We start from the raw sequence: 12,783 nt of genomic DNA on the forward strand, positions 1-12,783 counted from the left end.
ATGCAACGGGCGGGCCTCACCCGCGGCGCCCTACGGCGGGAGTGCGGCGGCGGCGCGCGTGGCACGATGGGAGTTGTAGTCTTTGGGGCCCTCGCGGCCCTGAGGGGAGCGGTGAGGTGGCCGCGTCCCCAGCCCGGAGGCGGGCGGGAGCGGAGCTGTGGAAACGCACATCGAGGTTTTCTGCCTTTCCCTGACTGCTGAGGCGGTGGTGTGGGCCGCTGACATCTTAGCAAGTGCTTGGTGCTGCGGGCTGTTGATCTTCCACATCTCCTTACCAAAGCCAAATTAACACGGACAGCTCGTGTGACTCAAGTGGTGTGTGTGTGCGCAGCATTCAGTGAGAGGAAATTTTCAAAAGCAACGAGTCAGCTCCAGAGATGGTTAAATTCTCTGCTACTGCAAATTCCAGCAGAATCGTAGAGTCACAGAATATCCCCAGCTGGAGGGGACCCACAAGGATCATCGAGTCCCAACTCCTGGCACCACACAGGTCTACCCAACAATTCAGACCGTATGACTAAGAGCACAGTCCAAACGCTACCTAAACTCCGACAGGCTTGGTGCCGTGACCACGTCCCTGGGGAGCCTGTTCCAGTGAGTGACAACCGTCGCGGTGAAGAACCTCTTCACGATATCAAGCCTTAACCTCCCCTGTCGCAGCTTGACACCATTCCTTCGGGTCCTATCACTGGTCACAGTGGTTTATTTACAGTCACTAGGTCTACGTTTATGTCTGGTGAGGGTATCTTTTGAATTCCTGCTGACTTGCACTGGATAAAGACTGTGCTCCAGCTCTGTCAGCTGCAATCCTGTTACGTATCATAAACTAAGCAGGTTAGTTGGTGCTTTGCTGGGATAACCCTCAGAACTGAGGCTGCTGCAGGAGTCACTGCTGGTTATCCACTCCTCTGCAGTCTTCCACGCGAGTTGAGGTTCATACTACACCTTAAGAAAAATTATAAAAGCTGTTGTCTGGACAGCCTCTGATCGTTAAATAACCGCCATGCATTTCACAAGAGTTTGGGTGTTACCATTCAGGGAAACTAACTGCATATCAGTGAAACTGTCAAAGAAAATTGTATGATGTACAAGAAAAGGGGTTCCATCTTTCTACAGAGATGGAAATATGATAGTAATAAACTTCCACAAACAGTTGTCATCTTTTGAATCTTTTTTACTGGGTTTTCTAATATCACTTATGATAATGCTTGCACCTTAGAACAGGATTTTTTTTTATGTTTTAGATATGATTTTTGTTCGTTTGGCAATGTAATAGTAATTTTATATTTGAAGTTTTCTAATAATATTTTTCAAATTTACATTTAACATTATGAACATGGGAATCAGATATTTCACATTTGTGATGAATTTAGCCAATTGATTTCTGATAATTGTTTTTCAATATTGAAGCATATTTCTTTATCCTGAACCTACATATACCTGTTGAATGTCATGTTATTATTTCTTTGCATTAGTCTTTCATTTTCGAAAATACGGTAAGCACAGTAGCTACTTTTTGCAGCTCTGACATCCCCTTTTTTCTTTGTAAATGATAGTTGTAGTTTTCAAACAGCTCTATTTGGGTCAATACGGCAGTGACACAAGCGTTGGCAGAATGCTAACTCTGCAAATGCATGTTTTTTTATTATTTATTTTTTTTTTTTAGCAGTCATTGATCTCACAAGTGACAGCAGTTCAAAATTAAATAATCTGATAAAATTTTCTTCAGGTGGGAGTCTCATGAGGTATGTGGTGGGAGGATAGAGTTGAGGAAGCGTACTATTTGTGAATGCTTACTGGTGAGTGTTTCCTCTTAGCCTCAGTTTGTTGGTGACCATATTATTTGGCATGGTGAACCCCAATTGCACAATGATCTCTAAGAATGTGAAGTTACAGTGTAAGGTGGCACATTTCTGTCTGTAGGACTGGGAAAATGGTAGATTTTAGGTTTTGGTTTTTTTTTTTTATTGGATTTAGGATGAATGTAGCATGATTAAGACCTGAATGCTTGCTTTAACAGTTTCTGTGTACCCACCTAAACTGAATTAGTGTATTACTGAGAAGTTACTTTGATACATGCAAAGAAATGAGGAAGATAAATTCAGTCCCTGCTGCAGACAGGCAGGGATCCAGGCTACATGCAAGAAGACATCAGTCAGTTCAAAAGAACCTCTGCTTCTGTCTTCTCGAGAACATTAGACTTCTGTGCTGCCTGCATTAGCAGAAAGGTAGAGAGAAAAGGCAAGCGGGCCCTCGGCTTGCTTTGTCACCTTGCTGGGCTGCTGGAGAATAGCACTAACCTGCTGCGGGGCATGAGCTTCAGAGCTATGCTGGAGAGGGTAGTTCCTTTGTCAAGCAACTGCCACAGCTGCTGTGTTCTCTAGCAGCGAGAGCGACTGGGAGAAGGCAGCTGGCCTACCTTTTTCCATTGAGTAAGCCAGGCTCAATTTTAATTTCTTTTTTTGTTTGTTTGGTTGGTTGTTTTTTTTTTTCCTTGTATTTCAGGAAAAATAAAAGTCCATCTTGTGGACTTAATGGAGTTGAAATAATCAGGAAGATCTCATCCCATAATATAAAAATATAACTTTTCTAGTATCATTATAATAGTCTGTGCTTTTCCCTTAGAAAATTTGCTGCATTGCTAATATAGGTTTCTCTCTGCCCTTCTCCTCCCTTTCCTCTTCCTTCTAGAGGGACGTATTTTTTTCCTGTTGTGTCAAAATAAGATGATGGTGAATGATGGGTTCTTTCTGAGATGAGAACGCTTTTGCAATCTGATAACCTTTGGCACAAAACACATACGCTAGTGAATGGTCCAGCACTTAAGAGTGATTCACTACTAAGCATTATAGAAAATAGGTTTACCAGTTGAAAATTTTCAAGGCAAGTTCTCCTTCTTCAGTGTGGTCTGTGTACGGTGCTCTCATTTTTTTCTATTATGTGGTTAAGAAGAGAGGAGATAATGAGAGCTTCTTAAGGGATCCTGTAATGCACCAAAACCCACGCTAGTTCTAATGGTTTTAAGAGAGAGTATGAAAACTGCCAAGAGATCAGCCAAAAGGAACTATTTTCAGATGTGTTTTATGCCAGGCTATATTCTACCCTCAGTTTGTATACCTCGCTCCTGTTAAACTTTACAGAAATTTTGTGTATTCATCAAAGGGAAAATATGTTTTAATATTTGTTAAGGTGATAACAGAGTCACTTTTGTATATATTATTATTGGTGTTATTAACCAAAAAGATAACAGGATAAATAAGGAGAAAGAAAGTGCTCACTTAAAAACTTTTCTTCAGGAATTCTTCAGGAATTTTTCTTCGTGTAGGCAGAAAGGGTATCCTATATAATCTTCTAAAATATATTTTAGGCTAGAATAAAGATAAACAAAGGCACAGTAAATATTAAGATTAACTAAAAATTAATGTACTTTTCATCCAGTAATATGAAAATATCTAATTCTAGAAATGTTAAATAATTACCTATATGAACTATGTCATCATTATTTACAAATGAAGTAATAGAGTTAAAAACACTATGTAACAAGACCCCGGAAAATAGAATTTAGGATTTCTAGCTTCCAGTTTTCTATTTTAATTGCAAAGTAATACTTATTCTTCTGTGGCTAGTATTTAAAAAAGATTTACAAGTAACTTTTCATCATTTCTCATTCTTTTGGGAATTAGTTGAATCATTCACTTGCGGCATCACAAAGTTGTGTTCTGGTACTCTGGAGTCATTTTACTGCTAACAGCAACGTAAATAGAGATAGATTTTTTTCCTTTTTTGGGTCTTCAAAAGAAACTTGCTAATGTTTTGGAAGGTCTGAAAAAAATTATATGGAATTGCACTGTAGAGCAAACATGTAAGCAGCAATTTCTGATATATTTCTCAGAATATCACCTACTTTTTAACTTAAATGAATTGTTACTTTTAGTAAAATTGCAAGTCAGTGGATAATTGGAAATGTGTGTATTACTAGCAGAACCCAAACTACCATGCCTTAGTTTTAAAAAAAGCCTGAGCAGAAAGGAGATGACATAGTAAATCTCCTATAAAAGTTAGTGCAGCCATCTGGTTTTTGGTAAGGACCCTGCTAGAACATATCACAAACAGTAAATCAAATTCAATGAGAAGGGACCAGATAACAAGGATGTGTTCCATGTCCCAAACAACTTGCAAGGGCTTGGTCCAAAGCAAAAGTAGCCCTTCTCTGGCTGGATATTCACCAGAGTATTACGGAACTTCAGCCTCCTTGTTCACGGAGATAGCATGCTCAGCGATGTTTAACCCTTATATAATTTGGAATGTCTGTAGAGTGTTTTCCTGCTGATCTTGCAGCAGTCTGTATTTTGAAAGTCTGATTGGCTGTCAATGAAGAATGTTGGAGTTAAACTGTATTTGAATTTGATTCTGATTTTTGTTACATTTCAAGAATGTTAATATTGGCCACTGAGAATTTGCAAAATCAGTGTGCATTCCTATGAAAAAATCTTAGAAAAAAGTTCTAAAATCAAACCAGATACAATGTCAGAATAGAAGTGTTTTTCTAGTGTATATGTGTGCAAGTGGATACTCTGTTGCTGGCAAATTTATATCCAATAAATGCTTTTAACAACAGGTGTCATCACTGCAGGTCTCAACGTCTCCGTTTTCAGTTTCCTGCGGAGTCAAGTCTGTCCTTCCTGTCAGAAAAAAAGTTTTGCAAGATACGAGCCTGTTTGTGTCAGAGAAGCAGATTGTTGTTGTTGTTGTTGTTGTTTTGTTTTCAGTTAATTTGCTAATGCAATCTTCTCTGTCAGGATTTTTAACAGGAAATTGGATGGATGTTATATGTTGAATTACACTGATTTTGCTAAACCAGGTTGTACTAGATGATCTCTGAATGCCCTTTCCAAGTCTGTGTTCCTATACTACTATGAGTAGAGGAGGAAGAAAAACCCTGCTGTAATTCACTTGATTTTAATAAAATAAATATATATGTTTACAGCTGTGGGAAGTCCATTAAGTTTACAGGAAATAGAATATGCTCACATATTTAAAAATTCCTGCATGATAGTGCAGCTTTTATTTTGCATTACTTATCCAAAGTAGAGTATAACCTCTAAAATCTATTTTTTTATGGCCATGTAACAAAAATTAAACATTATTATTATTTTTGTTAGCATTGTGTAGTAGTGCTAGCAAGCTCCAATGTATATTTACAGATACTTATGTAGGATCAGACCCTATTTACTGATGTTTTTAAAATCAGTGGAGGTATGTGATACTTAAGCAATACTCTAAGTAATCAGGAGAATTATTTTTTGTTTAACTACAGTCATAACAGGAAAAAAAATATAATTATTTAGTACCTGATTAGTGGCTGCAATTCAGGAGTAAGAAGAAAAATCCTTTATAGATGCTGACTCTCTCCATTGTGTATGTCCGCAGACAGTTACTGTCCAACTATTATGATATATTTACAGCCATTTAGAGTTCAAGATGAAATAAAAATGCAAATCCATTAGATTTTATCATTTTATCTTTTATTTATCATTTTATGTTTACTGATAAGTCAATCATTCTGTACAGTTTCTTCCTCAGAGAAAGAATCTTCTTCCTACTATGTAGGAAAATTGATCTTAAAATATTTTTCCAACTCTTGTCCTTCCTACAGAATCTTGGGGTCAAGTGTCTTAAGTTATGTCTTTTTCCTCCTTGAAATCAAGGAAGAAGTGTGTTGCAACCAGTAGCTTTTGCCACTGATTCCTGTTACAGACATGTCTTCAGTTTCTCTTAGTTTCAGTCTCTTAATAGTAGTGTAAAACTAACTATAATTATTTCAATAACAATGTTTCTTACAGCTAAAGCTATGTGAATTGACATTTGAAAGGAAGCTTTTTGAATGGCAGATACAATGTGTAATTTTGAGTATTATAAAAATCGTATCTCCATGATACAGATCATAACTTCTTTACTAACAAAGAAATCAACAACTGAATAGTATCTGTATGATTTCTGAGCTTTTTTTCCTCCCACCTTTCACAAGGTGACTGAGGTACACTCATGACACAGGTATGAGGTACGGATGACAAGTGTTATCCATAATTTTGCAGGAGTTAACACCAAATCAGGGTTGCACAGATATTCAAGTAAAAAAATGCAGTTCTGACTCCTGGTTCCATGATCAACTCAGAAGAACATACTAGTTTTCTTAAATATATTAAAAAATTAGAAGTAAATATTTTCAGTGACTGAAAATCCTTATATTTTTATCGTTAAAATGTGACCTTCTACCTTTTAGAGTGTAGAAATATGTATGGGCCAGTATTTGAACTCACGAAATGTACTAAAGCAAATTTTGTTCCTATTTCCATTGAGAAGGCAAATTACTTTTCATAGAAAAGGATCAAAAGCATCAGAGTGGATATGCAATGTTAATAATAGGAGGTGGGACAGTGAGGGTAGAAGAATTGATGGGACACTTACGGTTCAAGGAATTCAGCACTTTTCATTTATGCTGGAAAAAATGTAAATGATGTCACCCTTACCTCCTAGTGCAAAGTTATCAGACAGACATCACTAAGTGCATCATGTATCTGACACTAAAATGGCTGAAATGTTATTTTCTTCTATTTCTTTTCTTTTGGAAATCTTACAATATCTTATTGTAAATGAAAAAAAAATCCAGATACAATCGTGCAAGAGACAAAGATCTGGCGATAGTCTCAATTCTGGATTATTGCTGTTATATCTCAAAGCTAATTGAAATCCAAGATGTAATGAGACACTGACAAATACCTTTCTGCCCCACTGAAAATGTAATCTTTTTGTTGAACATTTTGTCCTAGTAAATTCCATCTGCAATAGGAATAGGCATTTTGCATTTGAATCGAGAAGGTCACTACTTTGGATCAGATGATACAGTATACACTCCAGTTGCCTTTAGATGAAATTGATCCTTTACTGTGTTGAACATAAGACTCTGAATTTTTACACCTAATTATTTATTGTTTCAACTAGATGAATTTGTAATGCTGACACTACTGTCACTTTTTTGATATATCAGTGTGACAGTTCACTTAAAAGCCAGTTATTCCCTAGATGGCAATATATTTTAAATATTCAGTTGCATTTCTTTAGTAAATAGAAGAGTAAGATCAGTGTTTTATTGATGATATATTTGATCATTTGATAGAATGAAACATTTGATAATGTTTTCTCACTTTTGCAGCAGTAAAGCAATAATTCTATGAATAATGACTCAAACTTGTTTGAATAAACTTCTATATATCTAGAAACTAACTGTAAACTGTGTACCTAACATTTTGCTTATTTTACTTATGAATAATTTGAGAGGCGCCATGAAGCTGGATGGCAGTTGCAGTGTGGTAACTGTTCTTCGGTGTTAAAACTTTCATTACCTCCCTTTGTGAATGTGGCTTGTTATTTTTTCTAATGTAAGGTAAATTATATTGCATGCATGTATAAAAACAGATTTTTTTCCTCTTTTGTTTTGACATGAGAATATGTGCTTAACATTTTCATTTCATATCAAGTGTGTGTATTATTTCTTAAAAAATATGGGAAGAGATCTCTGGCTATGGAAAGAATAATGTGAAAGGCATAAATAGCAGCTAGTCTGTGCAGATATGAACCTGTTCCTATTTAAATCGATGGACGTTTCATTGCCGACTGAAGAGAAAGCAGGATCAAGCCCTCAACTCTTTCTGAAAATCAATTAGATACGTTCCTAATAGCCTTTCATGCCTTTGAAAATCTGTCTCTAAATTACTGTTGGAAATCAATCAAATAGTAGAGTTCATTTTATTTAAATAAATTCCACAATATTGTGTAAAATGAAAGGAAATATCTTTAATTTACTAGTTTTTTTATTTTTCTAAAATATTAAGTCATATCCAGGGCTGTCAAATCCCCTTGTTTTATTTGCTGAAACATGCAGGACTCAAAATGTTCATGTGGCTCTGTGTGTATGTGAATTCTCTCTGCAGTGCGAAGAATAGGGCTAGTACTAGGAAGCTGAGAGATGAGAAATTGCTATGTTGGGTATGGGACTGAAATACATTTAAAATAGAGGTTGTATATGGTACTGTAAGAATTGAAAATTCTGTGTGTCTTTTAAGAAAATGTTGGGGGTGCTTTTAGAAGTTTTATAACCAATACTAAATCTGTCTGTTCGGTAATAGTGAATGACGTAAAATATTATCATTAAGGAAGACTAAACAAAAAGTAAAAGGAAGACTAAACAAAAAGTAAAAACTGTGGCTCATTCTGATTTGAATTTATCTTGAATTTTCCTTTGTTCCCAGGAGATTCAGCGATGGCCAAAAACTTCACGACAGAAGCTGGCAAATGTTGCAGCATAAGGTTTGCATAAAGTTAATTTTTTCCATTTCTCCCATCTTGGCCTACTGTATTCCAGGGTCAATAATCTGTTTCCTTAAACTGCATTGCTGTTAGGTGTTATACTGACCTTGAGATCATATAATGCTGTGTTATATATTATGCTACTCTGCCATATTTACATAGAGAACAGCATAGGATTTTGAAATCTTAGCTGGTTTTATGCCTTTATAGATTTAAAAATTACAACATCAACATCTATTTCATGTGATTAAGATACATTTACATAAATGAGATGCATTTATGATTATATAAGTTAAAATTCTATAATGTATGGAGTATATAAATACATGCATATAATACATACATAAATTATTAATAATTAATATAACACAGATACTGAGGTTATTACTCATTTTATTTAAGAAACTCAGATAGTGAGTCAAGTCCAAAGATGCTTTAAATACCTTATGACTGTAATACAAACACAGAGGAAAGAAGCTCCATGAAGAATTTCAAAATAATTTTCTGAAGTGGTATTTCAGGAGTTGTCATATATTACTTAATTATTAGGAGGAGAAGAATAATAAATGTGAATGAAAATAAGGAACTATCATAATTGGTAACTATTTAATAAAAACAACTATATCAGTATATATTAGCCAAATATATACAATTTGTGAAAACTACTGAATACATTCTCTTCAAACTGAAAGTGATAAAATTGGATCTTTATTCTGAGAACAAACATGAAATACTAGCCTTGAGATAATTGTTTTGGAAAGTTATTTTAAGCTAATGAAAACAAGGTCATACAATAAAGGTGCCATTTCAACCATATAATAGTAATAAAATCAGCTAACGCAGAAGTGCATTCTGGCAAGAATAAATAAGAATTGCAAAGACTGATATGGCCAGTATGGAATACAGAAATGTATCCAAGTGAGTAAACATCAAATGAAGGATTATTCCCACTTGTGAAGAATCCATTCCAGCAGGAAATTGAACCATGGACTATTGCATCTGAAATTAGTAGGACTCCCTAGAGTGCTCAAAGGGAATCTGCAGGTTCTGTTATTGGTAGGCCAAAGATCTCTGTGCTGTACTGTAGTGCACAAAAGTATATGTCCCTCGGATTTCCTGTTTAGTCAAAGGTCTTATCTTAGAATGCTAATCAGAGCTCCGTGTTCTGGGTTTTCAAAAGTATAGGTTAAGTTCTCTATCCTGTTGTTTAGTGTTTGAACACAAGAAAGAAGATCTGATTTTCTGAATGTTATAAGATCAAAAATAGTGTCATATTCTGAAATGACTTGAAAGGAAAATAGAAGTTTCTAAAATGCTATAAAATGTACAAACTTGCAATAGTAACAGTATCAACAGAAAAAGAGAAAGGATAAGCATTGAAGGAAAAGTATTTTGTTTCATGTTTTGTTTGAATTGGAACGAGGCTATCCAAAGCAAATAACCAGACCTATGAAACTGAGTGTCAGGAGACTGGGAAGGTGTGGAGGAGGGATATTTTGAACCTCAGAATAAAGACATTAGGTTTACATCAAAATTGATTTTGTACTGAAGGATCTGCCAAAATGATGGTGCTAGAATATATTGATGCAATAACACCCTAAATGTATTGCGTATGTCTCAAACAATTTCCAGAACACCACTCTAGTCCACTACAGAGCAAAGAAATTATTCATGGATAATGAGTTGAAGAGAGAAAAGATTTTCACATACCTTTGTTAATATGGTATAAAACCCAGAAAGAACTGCTGAACAAGGTATCGAACAATTGGATACTTTTAACAAGACTGTGAGAGTCAGAGACAATGTTAATAATGTATGTATAATATCCGCCATAAAAATAAAAGCTTTTGTACTTGAAGTCCTGAGCCTAATAATTCAAAATATATGTATTTGAACTGTTGTCATAGAGACAGGAGATAAGTAAGTGCGGATAAAATCATGAAATCATTATTTCTCTCAAACTGACACTGAGTTTGGGTTACCAAGGGAAATTACTTTGGAGTTTGATTTTGTAGCTAAAATGAACTCCAAGAACTATAATAAGTTCAACAGTAAATTACAGATATTCAGCCATGCAAAGAAAAAATAAAAATTTTAAAAAAAGAGCCCTAGCCCATCTCAAATGGATATAAATGAAGACATGCAAAGTCAACAGTCCCTTTGAAAACTGCAGTCAAACAACACAACTGTGTTTTACTTGAATAGCATTTTTGTTTGGAAAAGGATTGCATTTGAGTAACCTGGTCTAGTGGTAGGTGTTCCTGCCCATGGCAGGGGGGCTGGAATTAGATAATCTTTAAGATCCCTTCCAACCCAAACCATTCTGCGATTCTGTAATTATGAGATTCTAAGTCTCTGGACTTAAGAGGTAATGTGGTATATAGTAACGATACTACAAAGGAATCTACAGTCTTATTGGGTTTTCTTGTTGACTTTGTATGAGTGGTATTGTATGTTATAATTACCAGGAAAGTGTCCTGATCAGGAAAGCTATGATATATACTTTTTTATCTTAGAAACACAGCGTTGCAATCCACTCTTCCCTGTCTGATTTTGCCAATGTTAAAAGCATGTATTTATCCAAGCCATCCTTTTGTTGCTTTTCATTTGTAAGCCTTGTTTGTACTAAAAAGTATTTTTAACTAAACTAACGTATAATTAACACTTCAGTTTTAACTGAACAAAATCCCCTTTTAGAGAATCCCCCAAGTTACCTGTATATGTGTCATTTTAATTTAGGATATGGTTTACGTAAACATTTTTCAGTGACTCTCCTAGCTAAAGTAGTTCTCATTGTGCGCACCCATTCTCACCCGTATTCCCTTCTTTAATTGGACTGTGTGTTTGTATGCTCACGTGAAGCACTGGATCAATCTTTTAGTATAGTTCACCATGTAACCCTGCTCACACATTAGCTTGATGAATGAGGAAGTTTTTAGTCAGAAACAAAGGCGAGAGGTCATGGAAGTTCTTCTGTCCATGTGCTTATTCTTAGCTTATTCTTACTGCAAGATAGGATATGTTAATTTCATCCGCTTTCACCAAGTTTCCACTGAATGGACCTATAGAGAACATGTATGTACAGCATTAGGACTATTTTGCAAGCCTTCATAACTTGATTATTTTCAATGCTGTGTCCAGATGTGTAATACTAGTGGATTAGGGCTTGTCGTATACAAACCTGTCCTAACATTTTTGAAGAATCAGACTTCTTAGCAGAATATCCCAGCAACCAGAACTGTTTAGAAGAGTCCAGTTAAGATATGGTTAAGTATTTTTGCCAACCTTTAATGAAAAAAACATTGTTATAAAACTTGCAGTAGCAGCTAGGAACATAAAAATACGTTCAAATTGATGAAAACTAAATTGGTATGTCCTCTGACATCAAATGATATGTGATTTGATTATATATCCAGAAAGGAAGCTTCATATTTATGACAGCTACGTTTCCAGGAATATAGTAATGAATTGCAGCATATCTTTCCAGTGCTTTTTGACCCAATGGAACATAAAAGATTTTTCATTTTGTTTATTCTGTAACAAATGGCTGCATGTGTGTGCTAACACTGTAATAAACAACATCGGTTTGTGTGGTATTAATGTAAAATCTCATCCAGAAAGTATGTTTATTTCAAGCAAATCAGACGTATTCATGATTTCATCTTTGGAGGGATATACAGACACTTGTAGAAATGTAGGCCAGATCCCATTAGACCTTCAGTCATAGTTGAAGTCAATACCAACAGTTAAAGTCAGTATTTGGTAACTTATTTGCAATACTCATTAAAAAGCTTTATTCTTATTATTTTGTATATATTGCACACATAAATAGGGGCCCTAGTCAGGAACAAAGACTTTCCTATACATTGGATTATACAAATAAAAAGTGAAAAGATGCTTCTTTGCTGAAGGTTTGTAAAGTTCAGGTATAAAATTGGTTGGACAAAGGTGTAGGCAGGTTAGTACAGAAAAAGAAAAAGAGTATTGGCTAGTATGATAGATAGTGATTTCACGATATCAGTGATTGAAAGCATTGCAGACTTTTGGGGAAGTATCATGTAACTGGACAGTTTTAATGGAAGTGCTCCAGAGAGCTGGCAAAATTGGATCCTAACAGCTTAGGCAACTACTTACTGTGTCATGATAAGTAAGCAACACTAAAATGATGGCAAATAACTATATCTTTTGTATAGTTTTTAAAAAACTTTTTTACAAGTAGAATACAAGGATGAGTACTCACAAACTGGCAGAAGCTAAGCCATGCTTAAATGCACACTAAAAACACATAAGGGGCAGTTGTGCAGAGTAACGTTCGTGTATTTGACTCCTACCGTATCTCATTAAGCAGATACATCCTTAAAAGAGCATTAACTGAATTTTATAGTTTTAAAACAACAGAAATTAATTACTGTCTTC

The 12,783-nt window shown here is 35.3% G+C and overlaps 1 protein-coding gene across 2 annotated transcripts in view; it reads left to right on the forward strand.

Moving 5' to 3' along the window:
• The first annotated feature begins 89 nt into the window (after positions 1–89).
• Positions 90–12,783, forward strand: part of METTL8 (methyltransferase 8, tRNA N3-cytidine) — a 92,896-nt gene continuing 80,202 nt past the window's right edge. For both annotated transcript variants that reach the window (XR_013953967.1, XM_080600997.1), the window contains exons 1-2: positions 90–834; positions 8,310–8,367. Coding sequence is in view for 1 of the 2 variants with exons in the window: in XM_080600997.1 (XP_080457123.1) it covers positions 8,321–8,367 (47 nt within the window). In the remaining variant the exon portion in view is untranslated. The remainder of the gene's footprint in view (positions 835–8,309; positions 8,368–12,783) is intronic.

Source organism: Anser brachyrhynchus (assembly GCF_964034855.1).
Source record: "Anser brachyrhynchus genome assembly, chromosome: 7".
Taxonomy (NCBI): Eukaryota; Metazoa; Chordata; class Aves; order Anseriformes; family Anatidae; genus Anser; species Anser brachyrhynchus.